We start from the raw sequence: 27,587 nt of genomic DNA on the forward strand, positions 1-27,587 counted from the left end.
AACTAGTCAGTTCATCTTCATTGAACTTTGAAGTTCTTGCGCTAATAACCGCAAAACCAAACAGTGATTGAGTTTAAATTTCAGACTACATACTTAAAAGTGTAAAATTAAACAACATAAAGCCGATGAATATGAATATAACTAACCGGGAACAGTATGTCTTGGTTTGCAATAGCCACCCAACTCAGTTATTATTATCTAAATATTATGAGCACAAAATTCAACTCCAGTACAATTTATTCTGTCTTCGTTAAATTGCTGTTTTTAATATTTTATGTTATGTTACGTTATGTTTCCGGCATGTTACCAATCCAACGGTAACTTTAACATCTTAATTTTATAAAAGAAATAATGTAAACCAAATTTCAATTAATAATTTTTAAAGGGTTTTCACCCTCATATTTAGTGGCTACATTCACGTATTAACCTGACACTGATGATGGAATATTTATTCCGAAAACGTTTTGTCTATTTAACATAGCCCGACTGGGTTTTTATATACCTTTTTATAAAGGATTTTATTATAAATTATTTAGAAAAATAAACACTCCAATTGAAATTTTAAAATAAGAATCGACATGTCCTTCAGAAAATTGCCCGTCCGTAGTAAAACTTTTCTGATACGCATATGATAAAATATCTAAATTGCGCTATTTTCAATTAATAAATTCTGGTGAACTTTGTTTAATTCCTGTATATCGTTAAATAACAAAAGACTTAATTCCAAATTATTCCCCTGCCACTGAATATAATTATTATACCTATTAATAAATATTTAAATAGCCAGTAAACAGCAATTAAGTCACAGTTTGATTACTAAACGACTACAAATATGAAGCAAATACTGTTCGGTCTTTTCTGCCTTCTCTTAGTTCTTCAGTTATCTGAAGCTATTCCAACTACCGAGATCCGCGATGGAAATTGTCTAAATGCAGTTGCTTCTGATTTGGTGTACCAAGAACATATTCATAAATCTAGAATATTGATTAAAGGAAGACAGACTACAGTAAGTATCTGTAAATATATTTTACTTATTTATAGAAAAATGGTTTTTACATGAATTTATTTGCTCCTTACAGGTGTATTGTGTTTCCCGACCACTTTTTACCTGATATCTTAATTGTTTATATTATACACTGAGTTAAATTTAATGTTTATTACATTTTAAAATATTATACTAATATCGATATTCAATATTTTAATAAGTAATATAGAATATAAAAATAATGGGGATATACTGGTTACAATAATTATGGTTTCTTTAATTTTTTTAGTACTTCAGTCATGTGCAATTCGTCGGAACTTCTAAATATTGTTCTCTTTTCTTTGGATATACATTTATATGGTAATATACTTCTGTTACGTCCATACATTTGCTGTTATTAATTTTCTTTGTATCTTGATTTAAATACATTTTACTCCAGTTACATGATATCATTAAGACAATCTGTTTTTCTGTTGTTTTTTTTACTTACTGCTATATGCCAAGATGTGTAAAATCTCCTGAAATATTTTGTTTCTTTTCATGTTATTTGGCTATCCACTTCCAACACTAATTTTTGATTTTTAAATATAGTCTAAAATATTTAGGTTAACTATGGTTTTGTTAGTGATCAACCAAATTTTGCTTTTTTGTTAATATAGTTATATTTTTTTTATTTATTAATAAAACACCCCTTAAGAAGCGTCTTTTAGACTGCAATCTGATCAGAAAGATCAATGAGCACTTTTGTTCCATCCTAAATTAATATGTACTAATAAATCTTAACTATAGTTACATTCAACATTGTTTCTTCAGGGTCTTTCTTACTTACAGTAATTATTTACACAAGCACTCGTGTACACTAAAGCCACACTATACTCTGCTTTTGAACTAATCACTAAGCTAACTCGAAGGGCTTCACCCTCTTCAGTCTTCTTACTAACTCTGTATTATCCAGGAAATGGAGAGCCTAGATGTTCACATGTTGATGCAATCTTTGCTCATGGCTGTTGCTTTGCTTATTATCTTCATAACAGTCTTCATCTTCAACTCTCGGTAAATGTAGCTGTTTTTAATGTACGAAGGGGGAACGACGCTGCTCTTTAACACTTCATTCTGAAAGCGTTGTATCTTTAAAATATTGTTCTTCCTGGCACAGCCCCAGAGCTGTGCACCCTATGACCATACCGGTCTGAGAATTTGTTTATAGATCAAAAGTTTATTATCTATGAAAAACTTTGAGTTTCTTCCAAGCAAGCAGTACAATTTTTTGTATTTCAGTTTAAGTTCCTCTCGTTTTTTCCTTATATAGACGTTACAACAAAGTCTCGCATCAAGATGCATACCCAGGTACTTTACAGTATCTGCAACAGGGATCTGGCTGTCATTTATTTCAATTGGCACATTGCTTTTTCTTGTTAGCGAAATTCACATGCCCTGATTTGGTCTCATTCAACTTTATCCTCCAGTTTTTGGTCCAATCATCGATGTTGTTCACTGAAGATTGTAGATTTCTTGCAGCCTCGTCATGATTATTTCCCACTGCCAGAACAGCTTTTTCTTCCGCAAATGTTGCAGTTGTTTGATTTTTAAGTTCAGGGATATCTCTAGTATATAAAAAGCAGAGAACTGGGCCGAGCACACTTCCCTGCGGCATTTCCATTTGATCTATTGCTGAATGACACTCTCTAAAACCAAACTGATGTGGTGTAATTTATCTCTTTTCTTCGATGATGATCTTTAGTCTTCTCATTAAAATCTTTTCATATACTTTTGAAATTACAGGCAATAATGAAATATTGCATTTTTTAGTCATTAGTACTTTTGCCACTTTTCACATTTTGGAAACATACTTTAGTCTAAATGATGCATTAAATAGGTAGGTATGTAAGCTTAGTGGTGGCTTTCTTTGGTAATTGTTTTAATATTTCGCCTGTTATTAGATCGAACCCTGGAGCTGTTTTAGGATCGATATTCGCTTTTATCTCTCTCGCAATTTCTTTAGTATTAGTAGGTTTAATTTTCAAGAGATCTGCTCAAAATTATTCACGTTGACCAAGTTAGTTCCTTTGTTTAGTTGGAACGTGTTTTCGAGATGCTGTACAATGTGGCTGGCTTTTTGAACATTTGTTCGAGCCCAGCTTCCATCAGTGTTTCTGATTAGTGGGTTACGTAGTATAGGTCTTTTGATCTGTTTAGTGGCCTTCCAGAGAGAATATTCACTACTTTTTTTAGCTGTAAGTCGCTAAGGTATGTTCCAATCGATTCTTTCTTGACGCGTTGTATTTCTAACTTGAGATGTTGTCATGCATTGTTTAAACTTGTCTTGTCCTTGTGAGATCTGTTTTTTTTGCCATTTACGAGGTAATTTTCTTTTTTCCGAAATCAGAGTTCTAATTTCTTTTGGATAAGTTTTTTCTTCTGTCCTAATAGCGATGATTGGAGTACTGGAGTTTGGTAAGGATTTCAAGTTTTCAAAGTGACTGAAAGATTAACTGAGTTTTCTAGTTCATTTCTGAAGTTTTGCAAATCTATCCGTACATTTACCAGCCTAGGGGGTGTCTTTCCGTATTATTTCGTCACTTATTGTGAGGAAAATGAAGAAATGATCCGAATTTATACACCAGGCCTCCTCAAATATTTAGTTATATTTTTTTTTATTTTCTCTAAGCTTAGCAACCATTAAATATTTTTAATTAAATTTCTACCAAATAATATGGCACCGTCGGACTCACTTATAGACCGTTCTATATGTGGTATGAAATCTCTTTTATTAATCTACATCTATATCTAATTCTTCTTCTAGTTCCATGACCATTATCGATCGTTGAATATTATGTTGGCTACCGTAATCGCTATAGTTACTTATTGACAGCAGCTCCAAATAATGATGTAGTCGATATTCCGTACCATTGTCTTCTACCAGGATCACGTTTATATTGACGTAATATATTGACCAGCTATGTTGTTTAGTTCAGCCGTCTAAAGACCTCCTCATTTCTCTGTCGATCTAGTTACCACTCTATTATGTAGCACTATAACATAATATAAAGTCCACGCTTCTACCCTATATAGTAGCACTGGAAAGATATAACAATGTGCCATTCGAACGCTAAGGTCAATACTAAAAAGTTCTTCAAAACGTAACTCATTAGACCTATTGTCCAATAATCACTGCATATCTTTGCACGAGAATTGATATTGTGGCAAATATCGATTTAAGCCAATCACTTGCTAATATCCCAGTGTGATAAATTCCCAGAGACCACATAGTGCTTTAATTCCATTTTTTCCCAAAAACTTTAGTATTTCAGCACTCATTTCTTGGAGGCCAAGTGCTTTTCCATTTTTTGTCGTTTATATTGCTCATGTAACCTCACTTTCTGTTATAGATGGAGCTGTTATGACAATCATTGTATTTTGTTCTACTCTTTCATCTTCAGATAATTTATAAATGTAGTTTTTCAGAACTGTTTATTGGTATCTTAATATTCTTTGTTTGTTTTTGTCTTCTAAACTTTAGGATAGTTCTTTCCAGAAATCTCTTTTAATTTATTGTGCAGTTGAAATATATCGTGTTTCTTTTCATAGTGTTCAATTTCACTATACCTATTCTTTTCTATTAAATTGTGTTTAAACATATTTTATCTTCTGCGTGATTATTGCGTGGATCCTCTTGTGTTTGTTTTTACCTTTATTTCTGACTTTTCTTCTTTGGTCCACAAGTCTCAGTATTTCTTGTGTCATCCATCCTTGTTTTCTTCTTGATTTTACTGCACTCAATTTTGTTTCCTAAACGATTTTTAATATATCTTTCATTCGTGCTCGGTTTTACTGAATACTTTCCTTTTTGCATGATTCAATTTTATTTTTTGTTCTAGTACACTGGTTATATCTTGTTTTACGGTATCATTTGCAATTTTTTCTCTATCAATAGTAGCTGTTTGCTTATTTCCCCTTGTAAGACTTTTCAGGGGCCAAGTGTTAGAATATGAAAATTTATGTGACAATGAAATCAATAGATGTAGACATAAACTGTTCTCAGGCTATGTAGAGCTATAGCTCTACTTCTTTGTCACTTCTCTCTGTCGATTGCCTGTTCTTTATTTTTTTTGTCTCTAACTTTCGCATAACAGTTTATTACAACCTTCTATATGGTCTACGCCTTTTTTTCCTTTGGGTGTTTTATCAGTTTTCCCTCTAATTAATCTTGACTCTTCCACTCGCCCTAGATTTGTCTACTCCTCTAAATTGTTTCATCTATTATTTTTCTCTTGTGTACATGGTAAACTTGTTAATTTGTGTGTTTCTCCCATCCGTACTGCTTTTATATCACCATAATATTTTCATGACTTGTATCTTTTCAATCAGATGTCTATCTTCCGTGTATAATGTTTAAACCAACTTCTGATATTTGTTTTACATCAATTCCTGTCACTGAGACATTAACAGACTCATTAAATAGCAGCTAGATTATTTAATTATCACATCGACGTATTTCACACCTAATGTTATAATAGTTTTTGGTTAACTTCAATTGCGTTATTCTGTTGCTATTTGTTTAATTGCTAATTTAATAATCTTATTATTTTAATTAAGACAAATCATTTCAAAAAAGGAAGTAATCTATGATACCTTATACTCTACAAAATAAAGAATGGTTATAATATTAGCATGCTGCATATTAGTACTTAAATCTTATGGTAATTGGTCTGATCTTACATTTTTCTAGAAACTTCACCTCTAAAACTTTCTATACCTCCGTTTAAGCAAACGATACATGTTGATTTATAGTAAATATTACCTTTTGTTATCTCGTGTTTTTGATTTAATTTATGAGAATTTCATTTTTTAACATTATGATTTATTGCTCTCGTATCAAAAGTATTAAGGTTTTAGTTAACCTACCACCGAATTTTTGTCATGAAAACTATGTATCAAGATCATCAATAATTTTTAAATCAAAAATTGTTTGAAAACGATTACCGGATTGAAGATCGAAACGTCAAAACAAACATAACATGTAATTTTCATTACAACCAATTATGGTTTCTTCTTCTTTGTCAATCATTTTCCATCTACTGCTGAATGTAGGTCTCTCCCAATTGCTTTCATCTTTCTCTATCTTGTGCCAATCTAATCCACTGTTTGCCTGCCACTGCTCTTATGTCATCTACCCATCTTTTTTGAGGTTTTCCCATGCTTCTTGTTGACGTCCTTGGTCTTCATTCTAGAATTCTCGGTGTCCACCTGTTGTCATTATATTGGGCTACGTGACCTACCCAGCGCCATTTCATTTTTGTAATTTCTTCCACAATATCCTTAACCTTCGTTCTACGTCTTATCTCGGTGTTTCTAATCTTGTCTCTCAGTGTTATTCCAAGCATGATTCGTTCCATTGCTCTTTGCGTTGTTTCTAATCTTTTTCTAAGATTTTTTGGTAAGGGCTACTGTCTCCAAGCCGTAGGTACAAACTGGTAGTATGCATGTGTTATACACCTTTTTCTTTAAGTTTACAGGAATGGAGGTGTTTTTCAAGATATATGCTAGTTTGCCGAAAGCGCCCCATGCCAGTTGTGTTCTTCTTTTAATTTCAGCATCTTGATTTGGTTTTCCTAGTTTGATAACATGATTTAGATATACATAATGTTCAACATTTTCTATGGTATGATTTTGTATTGTTATATTTGTCTGGTCTCGGTTCATATGGCTACAACAGTTGTTCTAGTTTGTAAATGTGATATACCAGCAGTAGAGGTTCCTCATCCTTCACCGATTTTGCTCTTTGTTGCTTGAACTATTTTTTCTTTCAATATCTTGCCGTATAATTTTCCCATTTATAATATTACGTTTATTTGTTCATACGTTTTATAAATTTAGATTGTAAATTTCAAATAGGCTATCAAAGTGCAACCTAAAAGATCTCTTTTCTGAAATCTGTCAAGAATATCTTATTCTCATAGCAATTTCTGGCCGCCAATTTCTTAAGACTGGTCCGTTGCTATAAAGAATAATCAACTTTCAAAAAGAGAATAGGAACATTTTCAACTTAGGTCGAGAATATTATTCTAGGACTGTTTGGACAAATTGGAATATTGGAACACAACTGACGCGTTTGACTTTTCTTTAATTATAATTATATACGAGCCCTAACAACTATATCTTCTTCTTTTCCGTCTTTTTAGGCATGACATGACTCTGTCTATTCTTCAATGTGCCTCCAGTAAGTTGTCGTTTCATTGTTTTCATGGTCTTCCTACTGATCGTCTTCCTACTGAGGAACCGTCTCTTGCCATCTTTGCTACTACTTCTACTCTTCTATTTCTTACCAAGTTCTTGATGTTCTCCACCTTGCATCTACATCGTATATCTGTACTTCTAGTTGTGTCTCATAGTGTGTTACCCTCAATTTTTCTAAGTGTTTTCATCTCTGCTGTTTCTAACATCCTTTTTGTCCTCTTTATGTCAGGTGGTGTATCTGCCGCGTATGTCATTATTGGTCTGATGACTGTTTTGTAAATTCTGCCTTTAATTTCTTTTCCGATTTTTTTATTTTCCCATATTGTTGGATTCAGGTAACCTGCGGCTCTCTTTACTTTATTCACCTGCGATGCCTAGATATTTAAACTCCATCACTTGTTCTATTATCTGACCTTTCACCTCCAATTTACATCTTCGTAAATTTGTTGTTATAACCATGCATTTTGTCTTTTTTTGGGGAAATTAACTTGTTAAATTTTTTGGCGATTATATTAAATTGGGGCAGCACACGTAACAACTATATTATGGGACAAATTAAAATATAAAACAAATTCAGGTGTTTGACTCTTATTTTTTTAATAGTTATGATAGTAGGTAATACTAAATAAGCAATATTTTAAATGGTATATAAAGTCTACTCGTAGACACCTCGTCTCAGGACCAGCAACTTCACGTGGAGTCATACGTCCCTATGCTATCAAATCCACTGGTAACTTTAACATCACAATATTTACCACCATATAATGTAAACTAAATTTAAACAACTTTTAACGGGTTTTTACCCACATATTTAGTGGCTCAATACATGTATACCCACCTAGTGCACTGATGATGGAACATGGATTCCGAAAACGTTTTGTGATATAGCCCAATTAGGTTTTTAAATTATATACCTTTTATAAAGGATTTTTAATAAAATTTATTGTGAAATTAAATCCTGGCGGGAAATATATTTTTCAGCATGATTTGCAACCAATTTACCTCTTAACAGTGCAGACCCAACCGAATTTGAATGGCCATAAAGTCTAAGGACGATGTTACTCCGTTTTAAAGATAAATATTTGTTCTGTGTCCCAATATTCAGTTAACATTCTTGATTATTCATTAGTTCTGTTAGAGTATATTTTGTTTTGTGATCCTGATTAAACGAATATTATTAGTATTTAACTAAGTACATAGTAATACAATAAAAAACGTGATTAGAAAAAAATGTCAACTATCTTATTTTTGCATGTATTGTAGTTTGTCCCATTATATAGTTATAATTATAATTTTTTTAATGACGAATATTTAAGTACCTAATACTGAATGCGATTTCAGAACAAAAATGGTATGTGTACCCACTAGTAAAAACACATTTCCGAACTTCAATGCTTTTTGCTCTTGGCTGGTGTCTCGACCAATAATCTGCATCTGTATCGGAAATATATAGTTTTTACTACTGATACACAATATACTATTTTACTCAGCTAAACAACAGGAAGAAGCTGAATTTTGCTGAGAATGTCAATTTTTTGACCCCAAAAATTATGCAAAAAAGTTTACCTATCCTACCCCCGGCTTCCCCCTTAAACCCCCTTGTCCTACGACGGGATAGATTTTGTTTCGATTCAGAGCAGCAGCATATGCCGCTCTGATGAGACCTAAAGAGGTTGAAATACGTATAAGCGGCTTGCCGCTGTCCTGTATCGAAATAAAAATCTAATACCGTCGTTATGTTTTAAAATATATTTGTTGCCAAAACTCAAAATTGAAATTTTATTATACACAAAAAATGCTAATAAACATTTTGTGTTCAAAATTATCCCAGCTAAATTTTTTATTTGAAACATTTTTTTTACGGCGTACAGATTATTGGTAAGCCGATTTTTTCCGAACCTTCTGTATACGAGTGGCTTTTTAAGAGGATGCCGGGGGGTAGTAGTGGTAAACTTTTTTGCATTTTTTTTTGGGTTCCCAAAATTGGAATTCTCAACAAAATTCAGTTTGTTCATATAATTTTTAGAGGTGAAATCGCTGATGACTGGACTATTTTACATTAGTACGATTCAGAAAATAAGTATATTCATATAGGGTAAAATGTTTTTTCTTTATGTGCCTATTATCAGGCTATACTTAGGTAAAGGTTATTTTTAATGTAAACGGAACACTCAAAACTATATATTTTCGTATGTGTACGAAATCTCAATTGATGGTAATGAAATATCAGGTTATCAAGTATTTTTCTTGTTTTTTTTTTAATTGTAGATTGTAAGCATTACAAACTTTAGCTTTTGTGAATTATTTAGTCAGTTATTGGGGTGTACTATGGATTTTGTTCGGTGTCTTTATTCTCAAAACTAGGTACTTATTATAATCAACAATTTGTACATATTTCATTGTACATGTATCATTTTGATTGATAAGCAGTGGTAATTGTATTTACTTGGGGGCTATTAATTTCCAAATATGTACACTTTTTCGTACCTCTTCCGGTTCTCATACGTTGGTTTTGGCCACTAAGAGAAGATTTCCGGTTCTTTTCACTATCTGCCATGTGGGTTTTATATCGTAGTGGAAGTATTGGTTTTCGATATATGTCCTTATAATGGCTACCTTTCCTGTTTTAATACATTTCCGTAGGTATAACATCTAATTAATTGGACCATATTTAATTTTTTGTATACATTCGAAAAACCAGTAAAAATACAAAGTAAAAGTGAAGGCTCATCTAAAAATATATTTTTTTTTTATTGGAAACCGTAGCTTTTTATGTCTTATACAGTGAGTACAAGAGCAAAAAAACATAAAATTATGGCACGCGTAAAATCAATAATGACATAAGTAATTGAAAACAGGGAAAGATCTGCTAAGGATTAGTGTGCAAAATAGTAACTTAGTCACAAGATTTCATACGATAAGTTATTAAAGGGAACTCCACTATAAATTAAAAAAAAAAGATAACAAGATTGATTTAACAAGATAATAAGATTATTTATGACTAGTAATTTTTAAGCCATATTTATTCTGTTAATATAAACAAAGAACATAACGTAAATGACTTTTGAACACGTAAAGATTCTATTTAAAAATATTATTAAATTCCCCACACCATTGTGAATACGTTAGCATCGTAAATCATTATCGCGATAGGGATATTTAAACACCTCAGTCACGATTTTAACGTCAGTTTTAATTTGAAAACTCCCAAATTGGCTTCAAAAATGAAGAAAATTGTGTGCGCATTTTTATGCCTTTTCCTCGCTTTCCAATTAGCTGATACGTACCCTCGATTCCAAATCCGTGAAGGGAATTGTTCGTATGCAGTTGCCTACGACTTGGTCCATCAGGAGCATGTACACAGAACTAGATTGCCTTTTATATCTAGATCAGCTACAGTAAGTTACAAATTTAGATATTTAACGTTAATCATTCATATAAATATTTGTTATCTGTATATATATATATATATATATATATATATATATATATATATATATATATAATATATATATTATAGTTTTTAGTTTCTTGAATTGTACTATATTTAATATAAAATATTACATGTGGAATTAGATTTTATTTTCCATAGAATTCAACGTTTCGACAGGAAACCCTTGCCTTTGTCAAGATTCTGAAATGTACAAGATTAAGAACAAACAGTTATTGTAAAATTGTAAGCCTTATTATACCTATATATCTTACAATAACTGTTTGTTCTTTATCTTCTGCATTTTAGAATATGGCAAAAGCAAAGGTTTCCTGCCGAAACGTTGATTTCTATGGAAAATAAAATCTAGTTCCACATGTAACATAGTTTATTGAACCTAAACCCAAGGAAAACTAATATTATATATATATATATATATATATATATATATATATATATATATATATACTGTATATATATACTATATATATATACACTGTTCGTTGCAAGATATTTCGGATTTAATCTTCTAGGTATAGTTGAATACAGGGTCGGACTTATATACTGATACAATTTATCAAAATTACGACAATCCCACAAAGTAAAAGAAAAATAAATATAAGTAATACTTTTATATTAAAATATATATTTAACATAGTGAACAAATACAAAAAAAAAGAAAAATTTAAAACTTAACTATCGTCTACATTTAAATCGGTAACACTATCGTTTAAATTTATAACTACTCTATTTTATAATGTTTTGGAAAGTATTTTTCTTTTAGTTTTTTTACATGCTCTATACATTTTTTCCAATTATTTGCTGTAATATTATTACAGTGGTCTTAATTAAATCTAGAACAATCGAAAATGATTTAGGAGAATTATTGTTGTTTCTCACATTACTTTTTAATTGAGACCACAACAATTCTATTGGATTTAGTACACAATAATAAGGAGGTAATCTTAATACTTTATGGCAATAATTCTCAGCTAGCCTGTTGATAACATAATTTTTTCACATTTAATTAATTTTAATAGTTCTACAACTTGTTTTTTTTGTGTAAGAATCCATAAAATATATTTCGTTTTGATAAAAATTCTTGAATTTGAGCTTTGTTTGAATTGGTGTTTGGAATTTTACTCTTTAGTCTACAATGATACGGAGCATTATTTAAAATAATAACGCTATTTCTTTTTAATTTAGGTAGTAATTGCTGCTCAAACCACTTTTCAAACAAAGTACTGTACATATCTTGATAATAATCTAAGCGACAATCACTTACACTCTTAGCAGAGAGTAATAAAGCATCTTCTACCCATCCTGATTCTCCCCCACAATGTAAAATATAAATTCTCTTCCCTCTAGAGGGAGGAACATTGGTGACGCAATTTTTACTACCATTGGTCCAATATTTTTTAACTATATCGTGGGTGTCGAACCAAGTTTCATCCAAATAATACAAGTTCTTCACTTCACTCCTAAAAGACCTTAGACTCTAAAAATAATCGAACCTCCACTTTATTAAACGGCTGGATTCCATAATTCCCTGCCGTTGATTTACTGTTTTAAACATAAAACCATTAGATTTTAAAAACCTCCAAAAAGTTAGTTTTATGACACTCGGGAATTATTGCTTTGTTTCTTAACCCACTCAAAAGTTTATTTAAAGTTGGTAAGTTATTCACTGAATACATATGATATATTGTTTCCCGTATAGCTGATAAATGAAAATTTGGTAATACTCGATGGGCACCAGAATCCTTTCTTTTTTTTCGCAACACTGGACCGTCTTACAGTGGATCATGGCAAAACCGTCTTTTTGATCGCTTCTGATTTAACCATAGTCGAAAAAAGACCTAAGAAAAAATATGTAATTTTACTTTTTAAGAAATTCTGCTCGGAATTCTGTGTTTTTTATGAATTAATTAATCGGTAAATATGATTAACCTTCCTAATACCGGGTGGGGCGAATTCTCGCTCCAGGTCTAACGTTTTTATTAATATCTGTAATTAAGTTTAATCAAACGCTTTGACGGTTTAGGACATTGATAGTTAATGTATTAAGAGCACAAAGAAGTAGTAAAACCCAAAATACCGCGAACAGAAGAAAATTAAATATTCCCTCATCAAAGATGGTTTTAAATGTGAGAAATTTGACCTCGGACTTCCAGTTCCAGAGTTTCAGCCAGAAGTACTATTTTAAAGTCGCCGAAATAATACAAGCGATATATTATTTGCCTAATATGCCTAGTAGATATGCCTAATTATGTTAAACATTATCTCAGCTACATTTTTTATTCGAAACATTTTTTTCTACGATGTACATATTCTTGGCAAACCGATTTTTTCCCCTACGAGGATGCGATTAGGGGGAAGCCAGGGCTAGGAGTGGTAAACTTTTTTGCATTTTCTTTGACGTCCCAAAATTGACATTCAGCTTGCTCGTATGATTTTTAGAGATAAAATCTCTGACGACTGGACTATTAGCAGTAAAAATAACATAAAAATAGAGGTACCTAGTCATTAAAATTTAATCGATACGTACAAGTACCTAGTTTTTAAAGTAGGCATATATTACAATTTACTAATTTTTAGTCAGTAGGGGAAAGTCGGGTAAAATGGTCCCCCTGGCTAAAATGGTCCCTCAACATATTTCTCATAATTTTCATGAAACCGCCTTTAGCGTTTTTTATTATATTTAGTTCTACTAGCGTCACATATTTACGAAGCCGTGAAGATGTGCGAAGCATAATAGGCTACTTTTACAATAACCTATAAAAACACATGTACCTAATTGTTGCTAATACTTAATACATGTAAAAAGTCATCTAGAACGGCTTGGTTTAGAGATTTTTTAAAGAGATATCCAGACGTTTCTTTTAGAGCTCCTAAGGCTACCTTAGCAGCCAGAGTGGGAGGCTCTAATAAAGAGGCAGTCGCTAAGCTTTTTCTCGTTTAGATGCAATATAAAATAAGCATATATAATATGGATGAGTCTGGTATCCAGACGGTCCCCAGCAAGTTGCTCAATACCGTAGCATATAAAGGGCGGAAGCAGGATTGGTTTCCTAACAAGCGCTGGAAGGGGGCAAAATGTCACCATTGTAAAGGCTGTCAATAAATTCATCCCTCAAGCAATAATATTCCTCGCAAACGAAGGAATTAATTGTTATTTCAAGGCGCCACATATGGAACACTTCCTCGTTGAATCAAACAACGAATCTGGATACATGAAATCTGACAACTTCATTCTGTTCATAAAACAAACAAAATTTTTAGCAACGTACACAGTGCTCAGTTGAAAATAGGGTCCTATTATTGCTTGGTGGTCATTCAAGCCACAAATATGTCGAAGCCATAGAATACAGTAGAGAAAATGGCATTATAATGCTGTTGTTTCCTCCACACTGCACGCCCGAGATGAAACCATTGGATGTAGTAGTATTTTCACTTTTAATTGCGTATTTTAATGAAGAAGTCATTTTATGACTTAAAACAAACCCTAAAAAATTCGTAACTCTGTATAGCTAGCGAAGAGTACTTGACAACGGATTCAGTGGGTTCGAGAAACAGACATCTGTCCTTTTAATCTGAACATATTCCAAGATTGGAAATTTAAACCATTGTGATCGAAATATATTAGAAAATAAAACCGTTGATACCATTTATGAATAAAAAACTCTTTCTCCACGAGTTACTTACACATCACGAAGAGATACTTATTCGCTCTCAAGTACTTTACCTATAAGGAAAATAAAAATAAAATATCTTCATGATACGAGTGGGAGAAATGGGAAGCATGTAGATAATCTTCATATCAGCATTTTTGGAAACAGTCCGACGGAGGGATTATCGGAAAATGAAACTTTATTTATTGCAGTTTCAAATCAGGAAGTTTCAAACCATAAAGTTGACATTACAAGCTCTGCTGTTAGTAATTCAATCCTAATTTTCGAAATTAGTACTTCAGATCAGAAAAGTTGCCTTAAAATGAATGAAATTCCATCATCACTGGACGATAGATCTCCTATGATATATCTCCACTACATCAGGCACCTCCTCAGGCACGGAGTTCAAGACCTTCGCAAGGATTAACTGTTTTCACCTCTACATCAAATTATGTTTTGATGCAAAACAAAAAACACCCAAGTCAACTTTATAAGCAGATAGAAAAGCTGTATGCAGGTAGATGTTTAGAAAAAAAAAGAAAATTAGAGATTTGATAATGATGAAGACGACGTCGCCTGTATATTTTGCTGGGTTTATTAAGTAAATCGTAGGTAAAGGAGGTTTGGATTAAGTGCAATTGAAAACTTGCTATTTTTGTAAATAAAAATGTAAAAATTATTTTTTCTTACTAAAAGCATCAGGGTAATTTTACCTAATGCACGGGGTCATTACTCCAACCATTGTAAAATGATCCCTTTAGAGCTTTCCGAAAATAATGTTATTTTTCTTTTAACTGTATACTTAGATATAATTTTTTCAGAGAAATATATTCTGCTATACCTCACTTTTTGTCTGCTTAAATTTTACTTAATTATTTCGTTTTTTGTTGTTTATAGCTTAAAAAAATGTTAGAGGGACTATTTTGCCTTACTCTCCCCTAATATGTCATTAATATGATCTGTGACTAACAGACATAACTTTTCCGTACACACACATTTATTAATTTATTAAAAATATTACACATAAGTCACATGACTTTAAAAGCGATAACGATTATAATTAATAATCATTACAAAATTCCCCAACACCTCTACCACTGTAGAATATCACTGCGATAAAGATATTTAAACTCCGTCGCTTACTAGTTGATTGACAGTTTCAATTTGAAAGCTACTGAATTACATCAAACATGAAGCAAATTGTGTGCGCATTTTTCTGTCTTTTCGTCGCTTTTCAATTAGCCGATGCTTCTGGTCAATTCCAACTCCGTGAAGGTAACTGTTTAAATGCAGTTGCCGCCGATTTGGTTCATCAGGAGCACGTGCACAAAAGTAGAGTACCTTTTGTCACTAGATCAACTACAGTAAGTTACTTTTTATTATGTTTATAATTTAAATACACACTAGATTTCTTCTATTTGCATTAATATATTAGGGGTACCTATTACCTATTGTATGGCGTAGTAGGTACCACATGTTTTGGTTTAATTTATTTTATTAATTGTTATTGGTGTATTTCAGAACCCATACGTACTGAATGTAATATTTAGGAAATTTTGCTTTCACTTCTTTCTGTGTTTTATCTTTATTAGTCCACTCCCACCGCCAAGCTTTATTTAGGCTCAGTACATCTCAGCCATCTTATTTCTTTATTTTCTATTATATGTACACTTTCTCGGGAAGAACCGGTTGAGAATTTAAAACTCGACGTTTCGGCACTCATTTTGGAGCCATTATCAAAAGCAATATAGTTCCGTTCTTTTTTTATTCTATATTGTACTTCACTTGAACTTAAATTGTTCTTTCTACATGATAAATAAGGTCTTCACAATTTTTAAAAGAGCAATCATTGCAGTTTAAACATCAAAAATTTAATTGGTTTCCTGGATACGACCATTCCTGTTTCTTAATGTTATATTTAATTCGACAATGTTTATTCAGATTAAACTGAGTACTAAATGATTTATTACACAGGAAACAGATCACATGCATATTGAGGACGATTAAACGTTTTATTGATCTAAAAATGGTAAATAAAACAGCTCTAGACAATTAGAAAATATAAAATACTCGAAACGTGATTGCCACTTTTACGCAATATACACCACCCACAAAAACTCCCGCTCTGTCAGTCTTAATCCTCTGACCAATTCGAGCACAGATATCACGTGGGTAGTAACCAATAAAATCTTGGAATTCATAGCGGCTTCTGCTGTGCTTCAGCACATTATGACAAAATAAATATGACATTTTTATGACATATATATGAGAGCACAAAAGGCAAAGAATAATTTTATTTCTATGGTACTTCACTAATTTGTACGTTTTTATTTCTTAAATACATCCTGATTTGCACATAAATTAAAACTGCCTTTTTATGGGACATAATATCGTTCATACAACTATTTTTATTATTAAGTACATGCTTATAGTCAATGACGTAATACGTCATTGGTTGTAGTCCAGTTACTGTGACATTTTCATTCTAAATTTTTTATAACTGCACCGATTTCTCTGAAATTTTTACAGTTGGTAGGAAATTACAAAAAACATAGTTATGTGGTGTCGATGTGCTTCTACCCCTGGGTGGTTGGCACCCTATCTCGGAGGTTGAAATTTTTAGACCCAAAATAACGCGAATTGATAGAGAATCAAATTTTAAATAAAAAATGTCATATAATTATTCATTCACTAGATCAATGCTTTTCGAATTATTCACACTTGAAAAAGTACTTCATACTTACTTTTGGCAAGAAAAACATGTTTTCCAATGATTTTTTATGAATAAATCAAAAATAGAGCGTTTTATTGAAAAACGTGTAATAGACAAAAATAGAGCTTGGTTTGGTTAAAAAAAAAAACAAAGAGATTGGTTTTTTATTAAGTTTTCTAAGTATAAGTATAATACTAAGCGATTTATAATTGTTTGAAGATAACTTTTTATTTTTGGGATACTTACTATACTCGTTGTATTAACATCAAATATCGAAAAATAAAGATCTTCTTCGAATTAAATCGAAGCTGAATACAATGGAAAGAAGTTGGATTAGCTACTATAATGTTTGAAAAAAAAAAACGAGCACATATATATCTGCTACGATTTGTTTTATTTTAGTGGTATTTATAATCCTCAAAAGTTTTGCCGGTTTAGAATGTGTATTTTTTTGAAAAAATCGTCTTTAAATTAAAACTTTTATTTAATTATCTAAGAATTTGCATGTTTTCAGAATAAATCAAAAACTATAAAAGATACGTGAAAAATGGTTAAATAGACATTTTTTGTTGTAACTTGAAAAATAACAGAAATACTTATATAACTAATTGAAGTTTGAGGTGTGCCTGATACACCTGTATAATCAGCACTTTGGTTTTACCATTTAAAAAGAAAAGGTTTTAAAATATTTTAATGTGTCCGCACTTGCGAGCAAAAAAATCGACTCAAACGTAACATAAGTTATATTTCTTAACTACGCTATTTGGCCAGTGTGTATACACATAAAATGGAAAATTAAAAGTAAAATATGGTGAACAGAAGTAATTTTTATTGCAATGGCACCAATATTTCTAAAGTTAGTAAGTAAACGACATAACAAAGATATCTCAATATTGTATGCGAGAAAACATGTTATGAATGAAAGTCATTATGTAATGAACATAAAAGTAAATTAACATGAAAAATCAAAATTAATACTGAGTATTTCCACCTCTGAGTTGTATTACACTTTCCATGCGATCTTTTAAGGTCCTTATTCTGACTTTCTGAAGTTTTTCACTGATTCCTGTGGAATCCCTTCCCACTCTTCATGTAATTCAGTTTTTAGCTCCGCCATTGTCGCTGGTGCTGGATTACAAACCCAATCCTTGCGTCTAGGTTCATCCCATAGGTGCTCGATGGGATTCATATCCGGACTTAATGGAGGCCATCCCATTGTTACTATATTGGTGTTATCCAGGTGTTGGCCAGGTAATCTTTCGTAATCCGCGCTGTGACATTATGCCAATGTGTAACGATAAGACTACCAAAGAGAATTGAAGTACTATTATAAAAATACCTCAATCAACCATGGGAGCTTATCGTCTATGCCTTGCCTAGTTCAGTATCTCAAGTGTGAGTTCGTCTTGTCTTAAACTAGGAATTGAACCTGAGCTCTCAGCTGATAGCAAATAAAACAAATTTTAACCAAATATATTTATTAAAGCCAATAAAAAATAATATACAACCCTGCCAAAGCTTAACAATAATTGGTGAGGATGATACTTATGGTATTGATGAGCTGCTTGTGCGTCCTCCCAATTAAATTTTATATCCTCCGGGGAGCTGCAGTTGTAATATGTGGATATGGCCTCCTGATTCCTGAAATTCGTCAATATATTCTTCGATATGGTCAATAAAGTTGAATCTTCTCAATAAACCTTTCAGTATATTCTTCGATATGGTCAATAAATACATTATCATGCATTAGCATGAAGCCGTCGCCTATGTAGCAGGCGTAAGGAACAACATGGTTTTGGAGAATACCCGTAATGTAATGATCCGCTGTCAAACCACCTCCGGGGCCAGCACCGAGCACGAACATAAGCTCTGTTTTTCTTTCTAAAGATATATCACATCAAAACATACACGAACCACCTCCATAGCTCACCGTTTGGACACTGCAACAATGAGCAAATCGTTTTCCGAGCCTCCGATAGACACGTGGTCTTTTGTCATTGTTATACAAGCACATTTGACCCTCATCAGAGAATAAAACTGCTCCATTGGCCAAGCTACCAATTGACGTGTTCTCGGGCAAACTGAAGTCGAGCTTGTTTCTGGAGTGCCATCAGTTTGGGCCCTGTGTTAGCTCCTCTGAGAGTCAAAGTGGCAGCCTTAAGTCTTCTCTGAACTGTCCACTGAATGACAGTGACATCTCGTATATTCCTCAAGGATTGTTGAAGCTCAACTCATGTCGCGTGCCGATTCCAAAAGGCACTCGAGACAATGAATCGATCATCCCTCTCTGTCGTTACATGTCACGGACACGAACCTGGTCGTCTACTGTAGCTACCGGTCCTGGTATCGACGGTGAGACCTTAAGACTGAAGACTGCATAATAAGTAGGCAATCGGCGACAGTCTTTTGACTATAGCCCTCTCGTAATAATGCAATTACCTGGGCCGCCTTCACTGGTGAAGTATCCATTTGTAAAATATTCACTAACTGCACTTTGAAGTGTACACACACGTTAACGATTGAAAAGCGACTGAGACGACCACCAACAAACTCATAAAGGTCTACATTGTGTAGAATATGCCCGTTACAATGTTTTCTGCATTCGCTGTGCCATACAGAAGTAGGCAAATTTTACAACACGTTGCCAATTTGCGTAAAACAATTATTTTTTGGAAGCTCTATAATAAACAATATTTTCTTTGCTTTAGTTGTTTTAATTCAAAGTAACGCAACATAAAATTACTAAGCATAAAATCCAATTCATCGAGTGAGTCAATTTTTTGCTCGCAAGTATAGTCTTGTAGCATTTGAAATTACCTTTAAAATATTGTTTTAATTAACACTGTAGCTTAAAAATGAACTGAAAAAACCAATTGCATATATTGGGAAAAAAAATTTAAAGCACTTAAAAATTATTATTTTAGAGCATCAACTTGAGCATTAATTTGCTGTAATGGATGGTTTATTTAAGTATATTCTAATAGATGATATAGGCGTTTTGACATAAGGGGTGTTTTTAAGGGTTGAAAATAAGCAACGAATCAAAAAATATTTTATTGACTGAATTTTTGAATATAAATGTACATCTAAAATTTTGAAGTTGTTGAAAAATATTTGTTGGTATATTTTTGACATAGAGGGTAGTTCTTAAGGGTTGAAGTATTGCAATTAACCTAAATTATTTTATATAAGCAGAAAATTCCATTGTACATAATATAAATGCACAACAAAAACTATTGAACCTGTTAAACGATTATTTACAATTATTATTATTTAATTATTTAAAGGGGTGGTTTTTAAAATTGTTCAAAGGTAGAGAATGTACACAATATCCGTTATTATAGTTGAAAATATTTTAACATGATTTAAATCCATAAAATGCTTTAATATTAATTTTTTTCAATAAGAGGTGATTTTCACCTTAAAAAAAAGCTCATCTAGCGCATATATAACTCGAAGGGAGAGGTAAGATCAGTTAAATTCCAAATTTTTAGCAAAATCGATTCAGTTATAAAAAGTTTAGAGTTATTGACATGTTTTTCTCTACAGTGACTGGACTATTAATATTAAAAAGACGATTTGCCACTGCAAAAAAAGAGTATTCACCAATAAAATCTAATTGACAATTATTTTCGTCTTTTTGTAACTTCAGTTAAATAATTATTATTCTAAACAGAATTTTAGTAATGATCTCTTCTTTGTCTCTATTATTAGCCAATATATTTATGAAAATTTTAGAGACGAATATTATTTTGTAATATGGATAAGTATAATCCTGGATAATTAAGGAATGTGAATAATGTATTCTCCACATTGTATACCTTCCTAATGGATATAAATGAAAAAGAAGAATCGATATAACTTACCATAATAAAGAAATGAAATAATTCATCAACTAAAAGTGTGGAGATAAGAGAGGTGTTCGACAGAAATGTATTTCCCTTCCCTCCCCACTCCTCTTCAATATTTACTTCGAGAAAATATTAAAAAATGTGAGAAAAATGCAAAAGGGGGCATAATCATTGAAGGTGAGTTAACAAACAACAGAAGATACGCCGATGATACGGTGATCATTTCCAGTAGCGTAGATGAATTACGAGAGGCAATGAAAAGGGTTAATGCAGTCAGTGAGAACTACGATCTAAGCCTCAACTTTAAGACAAAATGGATGCTGCTAAGAAAAAAGCAACAACCTAAATGCAAAATGGGAGCAGGCCACAAAAGTTAAGGCGAGAATATAACGAGCTAGAGCTGCATTATGAAAAAAATCTTCATAATCAAGGATTTGTCTCTTCCTCTAAATCAATAATAATTAGCGCGTCGAATCTGGTAGGCTTGATTGATCATTCTTCCCCATTCCTTCCTGTCTATTGCTTTCATCCTCCAATTTGTGACGGTGAGACTTTTCATATCATCTTCTACATCCATTTTCCACCTTGTTCTGGGTCAATCTCTTCTCTGACGTCCTCCTATTGTACTTGACAGTAGCATTTTCGGTACTATACCCTCTGGCATCCTCCGTATGTGCCCTAACCATCTTAGTAGTTGAGTTCTTATTACTCCTAGTATGCTGGGCTCTCCATATAGCTCTCTCAGATCTTTATTTGTCCTTCTGATTCAAACGCCGCTCTCCATTTTTCCTCCAAATATTTTCATTAGTGCTTTTTGTTCCCATATCTGCACCATTCTTTCTTGTTTTTGATTTAATGATCATATGTTTGATGTATAAGATACTATATTATAGGCCTAATCACTAATTATAGTCAAATAAAGTTCGTTCAGGAAAGTACCTACTTCAAAAATACGTACCATATTATTTTAAAGTTTACTGCTATTAATAGAAATGTGTATTTGTGAGGTAAGACATAACTTTATTGGATGTTCTGGTTGATGTGGTTTCCAGTAGCGTAGATGAATTACGAGAGGCAATGAAAAGGGTTAATGCAGTCAGTGAGAACTACGATCTAAGCCTTAACTTTAAGACAAAATGGATGCTGCTAAGAAAAAAGCAACAACCTAAATGCAAAATGGGAGCAGGCCACAAAAGTTAAGGCGAGAATATAACGAGCTAGAGCTGCATTATGAAAAAAATCTTCATAATCAAGGATTTGTCTCTTCCTCTAAATCAATAATAATTAGCGCGTCGAATCTGGTAGGCTTGATTGATCATTCTTCCCCATTCCTTCCTGTCTATTGCTTTCATCCTCCAATTTGTGACGGTGAGACTTTTCATATCATCTTCTACATCCATTTTCCACCTTGTTCTGGGTCAATCTCTTCTCTGACGTCCTCCTATTGTACTTGACAGTAGCATTTTCGGTACTATACCCTCTGGCATCCTCCGTATGTGTCCTAACCATCTTAGTAGTTGAGTTCTTATTACTCCTAGTATGCTGGGCTCTCCATATAGCTCTCTCAGATCTTTATTTGTCCTTCTGATTCAAATGCCGCTCTCCATTTTTCCTCCAAATATTTTCATTAGTGCTTTTTGTTCCCATATCTGCACCATTCTTTCTTGTTTTTGATTTAATGATCATATGTTTGATGTATAAGATACTATATTATAGGCCTAATCACTAATTATAGTCAAATAAAGTTCGTTCAGGAAAGTACCTACTTCAAAAATACGTACCATATTATTTTAAAGTTTACTGCTATTAATAGAAATGTGTATTTGTGAGGTAAGACATAACTTTATTGGATGTTCTGGTTGATGTGGTTTAATAAAGATCTGGTGAAAATTAATTATAAAAATCGATCTTTTATGTTCAAATGTATAATGTATTTGCGTTCCTTTAGTCATGACTTCCATTAATTTTTTCGGCAAACGTTTTTGCGCTAACCTTGACCGTGATGTAATCATTTTAATTTCGCGTTATCGGAAATGTAATCGATATTCGAAAAAGGATTTCTGTTTCAATATCGCTAGAAGAATACCAAACATCTTTAAAGCATTATCCTTCAGAAGAACGAAACAATTCCGTACTTATTGACCTCAAAGGCACAAGGTTAAACAAATGATATTCTTTTTACGTACGATTTTATAGTTAAATATTTAGTGTAGCTTATTTAAAATTTAATATTTTGATCAAAAATGTCAAAGTTCAATGATAACATTTTTCGATAAATACAATATTTTCAATAAATGTTTGTTAATATATAGTAGTAAGTAAAGTTATCAATGTTTTTACATTTTAGCATAATAAAAGCACAAATATGTTCCTAGTTGTAATTCAGTGATAATAATATTAAATTTTAAAACCAAAAATAGATAAATAAAGAAAACAAACATAAATTGTAAATATTTTACACTAACATAAACCCTCATTGTTGATCTGTGAACAATGTCAATTGGCTATGCCAAGTCCAAAAACTACAATAAAAGCTGTTCGCTATTTGATGATGGATTCTACCTTTGGAAACGCTAAATTAAATTTTCTTCATTTTCTTTTTTTGAGTGAATTTTCTTTAATTGAGGGATTTCAATAACTAACACTGCAATTTAGAGTCAAACGAAGGTTTTCGTTGTATCTGTGTACTCAGATCAATTCTAAATTCGCTGAGTACTTGAGTTCTGTTAACAACAACTGTTAACACTAAAATTTAGCTAACTATTTCCGTTTTGAAGGATTTTATATGACTATCTAGAAAATGTTGTCTAGAAATTATGTAAAATACCTATGGCACAACTTGAAAGAATTTCTATATTTTGCCGAGTTTGAAACAAAGGTATTTGTGAGAAATTATATCATTGTAACAAATGGATATTTTACGATCACATCTATTTATATAAAAAGCTATGACACACCGTTTGTCCAGTAAACTAACGACGCCATCTAGGAGAGAAATCTGAACTACCACAATTTGGCATTTCAATCATATTTTGTTCTTGAAACGATACGTTTAATTAATAATACTGTATTAATTACATATTAATATAATTAATAATTAATTTTAATAATATTTTTAAGGTAGAATTTAGTACAAAATAATTTAAAGCTTTATGTTAGTTTAGATTTAAAATCCTAACGCCATCTAAAGAAATCTTAATTAATTTTTTCGAAAGTTGCTAAAAATATAGGTTACTGTAATTGTAAAATGAGATCAATAAAGTATAATATATATTTATTATATGTCACTGGGCAAGATAAACATACACTTACTATAAAAATAAAATGACGTTTAACAAACGTCAAAGCTTTACCAAAATAAAATAAAATAAAACCTAAATAAGATTAAATAAAATTGAATAAAGTTACACAAAATTATGTAGAATTAAATCATTTTTTGAGCGTCTTGTAATGGGGGTAGAATAGTTCATCGGATCGTGACGTATGATACATCATTGGAAAGGAAAGGCGGTAGCGAATATGTTGAGACAGAAAAACATTGCGACATTGATAAGAGGGCATTACATCATATCACCTTTTTGTTTGACACAATATATTCGTGACATCACAAAGCGACTACCAAAAGGGCACTGCAGTGTCTTCATTATTATTGAACGTATAGCGACATACGAGGTATCATAGGGCACTATAGATAAAAACAGATTTACTACAAGACAAATTTTGATTTTTTGACTTAAAGAAGGCCTCTGGCTAAATACAAAATAAACAACTGATCGAATCTTAACATGCGACATAGCAAATGAATAAAGAGGATATAACGAATGTATTCAGATACAAAAAACAAACAAGGCGATTTCCAAAAGGGCACTACACAGTATATTCATTGTTAATGAACGTATAGCAACATACGAGATATCATAGGGCCCTATAGATAAAAATTAAAGACTAGATAGTTACAAAAACAGAAAAATCAAAATTAAATTTTTCAGATACGTAGGTACGTTGGTAACAATCCCCACGTTGTTCAAGAATTTAAGCATCAGCATAGGTTTAACATAAACGTCTGGATAGAAGTAGTTAACGATTATCTACGTAGGCCTATGGAATTTCTTGCTGGTTTAAATGGTGCTGGTTACTTACATTTCCTGCAAAATGTTTTACCTGATTCGTTAGATTATGTGCCTTTAAATATTCGGCAAAACTTATGATTTGCACATGACGGCTGTCCGGCCCACTTTAGCAGGAATGTATGAGACTTTCTTGATAATACCTACGAAGACCACTGGATTGGAAGAGGCGATCTAGCTGCTTGGTCAGCAAGGTCGCCGGATTTTAATCCTTGCAATTATTGTGTTTGAGAATACATAAAAACATTTGTTTATTCCATTTCGATACAAAGTAGTTCACAATTCTGGCTAAGGATATAAGATACTTGCAACGAATTTAGAAATAACTGGAATTTTTGCAAGAATTCGGCGTTCTTTAAGCAAAAGGGCAAATTTATTCATAAAGACTAATGGTCATAAACATAGAGCATCTTTTGTAACTATTTACTTTTGATACTTGTTCTTTTGTATTAGTTTCATTTCATCGTAATAAATACTTTGTTTTTAAAACCCTTTCAATAAAATTTTGTTTCAATTTGAATTTTTGCTTATTTTCCCAAACTTTTTTGTTGGGAACCAAATAATTTATAATTTGTTAATTAAGGTACCTATTAATTTAACTTTCATGGCGAACAAAACTAAAAATTTTCAATTCAATTTTTCTAGAAAACAGTGCATTCTACCGACTTAAAGTAAAAGTACTTTTTAGTACTAAAATACCTGAAAATTTAAAAATATGGTATAAAAAATGCTTAAAAATTAAAGACAAAAAACGGACGCCTATGACCGGTACTCGAAATTCGCAATTGATGAAATCGATTCAACTATGGATGATAAATAATTGTAGCAGTTTTTGTTTTTCTAACTAGAAGCGTTCTGGAGGTACTAAAAAACTAACTACAAGGCGCCATTTTCAAAGAACTCTAGCTCCCTTAGGAAGCATTTTCGGACTAGGTAAATTGGTTAAATTATCTTAAAATTATCTCGGGAATCTTCGGTCTTCGTTTGTCAGGACACCCTGTATAAATATTATCTGAAGGAAACTATAAAACAATATTTTCGATAAAACTACACTGTCAGATATAAGTCTACTGTGGTGTTTGAGGAGGATTGTAAACACTTCCAATAACCCATTTATCTGGCACAAAATAAAATGTTGTTTAATGCAGTGTTCATCTTGTCTATTCTGGCTTTCTATTACTTCTGTGAATGTTAAAATGACAAAGAAACAGCAAATTAAACAAGTTAGATAACAACTAATACTGGAATTAATAGAAATGGTAAAAATTGGGAGCTGAATGGATACGATAAAAAAATATATTAAAGTTAGAAAACATAAATATGGTTACGTTAAACATGAACAAAGTGGTACCCATTTCATTTAATTCCACCTAAAATATTCAAAGCTAAAAAATTTTAGAGGAAAGTATCTCGCAGATGGATAGATTTGATTAATTTGTACATTTTTCTAAAATATCATATTGGCAGTTTAAAATAAAATAGTTCCTGGAACAGACAATAAAACTACGCCGCTCTATACTCGTATTCTGTAATTTTCTTTGTGAAATTATTTAAAAAAATGTATATTTAATTGAATTTTTGTTTTAGGCCAAGTATTATGGTGACAAGAAAATCTACTGCATCATAGCTACTAGTCAAAAGGATGCATCAAAGGGTTCAACAGTCGAAATTAAGGGAGGTGGCGTCAACCATAACTTCGTGAACTTTGAATTTAACTCCACTAAAAACCATGGTTTAGAATACAACATACAAGTTTATGCAAGATATTTTTAATTTAAGTTAATTTTTTAATTTTTAAATATTTTCATTATTAAATTTTTTATAAAATACAAACTGATTTTATTATTAATTCCGGAAAATGAATATTCCGAAAATCACGGTAGATCTTAATATTTTATTTAAACGTTTACTAAAATTAACACATTAACACTTGTTCAATGTGGCAACTTCGACAAATTCAACAAAATAAAAGTTTTGTATATTTCAGAGTAAAATTAGTACGATTAGATAGATTAGTAGTAACAGATCAGACCCTTAAAACGTAAAATAAATAAATAAATAAAGCAAAACATTGGAAATCGATAATATGTTCCTGCTTCTTTTTCAGCGCAAATTCGTCAATAGATCTCTCCCAAGTCTTCCATAACATAATATATAGTAGACGCTGTGTAGTAATAATAAATTGGAGATAGATCAATAAACATCTATTTTAAAAAGACCGTTTTACAAAAAAAATGGGTTATGTCATTTATAAGTCTATAAGTATATGTCACTGACTTTAGAGTCCTTCAAAGACAAATTAAATTTATTAAGGATATCCCGGCCTAATAAAAGTTTTGTAGCTTTCTTAATTATGATCAACAGATTTTTGATGACTCCTTGGTTAAATGCACAATCTGCAATAGGGAATTTTCAATTGCAATTCATGGACGTAGTGCAATAACGGCACACATTGAAACTAAAGTACATAAACCGTCTCATGACACAGCAGCGTCAACTTATCCAAACTGACAAGATTTTTTAAAGGGAATACTTTTGGAACTAACGAAAAAAAATTGGCAGTTATGGAGGGT

General features: G+C 31.9%; 2 protein-coding genes across 3 annotated transcripts in view; one reads left to right on the forward strand and one right to left on the reverse strand.

The window, feature by feature from the left end:
* The window catches only part of LOC140443697 (cAMP and cAMP-inhibited cGMP 3',5'-cyclic phosphodiesterase 10A-like), a 168,241-nt gene that overhangs the window by 120,544 nt on the left and 20,110 nt on the right, over window positions 1-27,587 (reverse strand). The gene's annotated exons all lie outside the window — the stretch shown is intronic.
* LOC140443699 (uncharacterized) lies at window positions 788-26,847 on the forward strand. Of its 2 annotated transcripts, none has more exons than XM_072535078.1 (2): window positions 788-1,006; window positions 26,602-26,847. In XM_072535078.1, the coding sequence occupies exons 1-2, from the start codon at window positions 833-835 to the stop codon at window positions 26,785-26,787; spliced, it is 360 nt and encodes a 119-aa protein (XP_072391179.1). In that variant the 5' UTR covers window positions 788-832; the 3' UTR covers window positions 26,788-26,847. The 2 variants fall into 2 exon arrangements, 1 of the variants encoding a protein (XP_072391179.1); XR_011951252.1 differs by lacking the exon at window positions 788-1,006 and adding an exon at window positions 15,142-15,687.

This window comes from Diabrotica undecimpunctata, chromosome 6 (genome assembly GCF_040954645.1).
Source record: "Diabrotica undecimpunctata isolate CICGRU chromosome 6, icDiaUnde3, whole genome shotgun sequence".
Lineage (NCBI taxonomy): Eukaryota > Metazoa > Arthropoda > Insecta > Coleoptera > Chrysomelidae > Diabrotica > Diabrotica undecimpunctata.

What these genes read in the sequence shown, in the direction of transcription:
- LOC140443699 (XM_072535078.1), top strand. Translation starts at nt 833, where the DNA reads ATGAAGCAAATACTGTTCGGTCTTTTCTGCCTTCTCTTAGTTCTTCAG. An exon ending in TTAAAGGAAGACAGACTACA is followed by an intron (nt 1,007 to 26,601) that starts GTAAGTATCTGT and finishes TTTTTGTTTTAG; the next exon opens with GCCAAGTATTATGGTGACAA.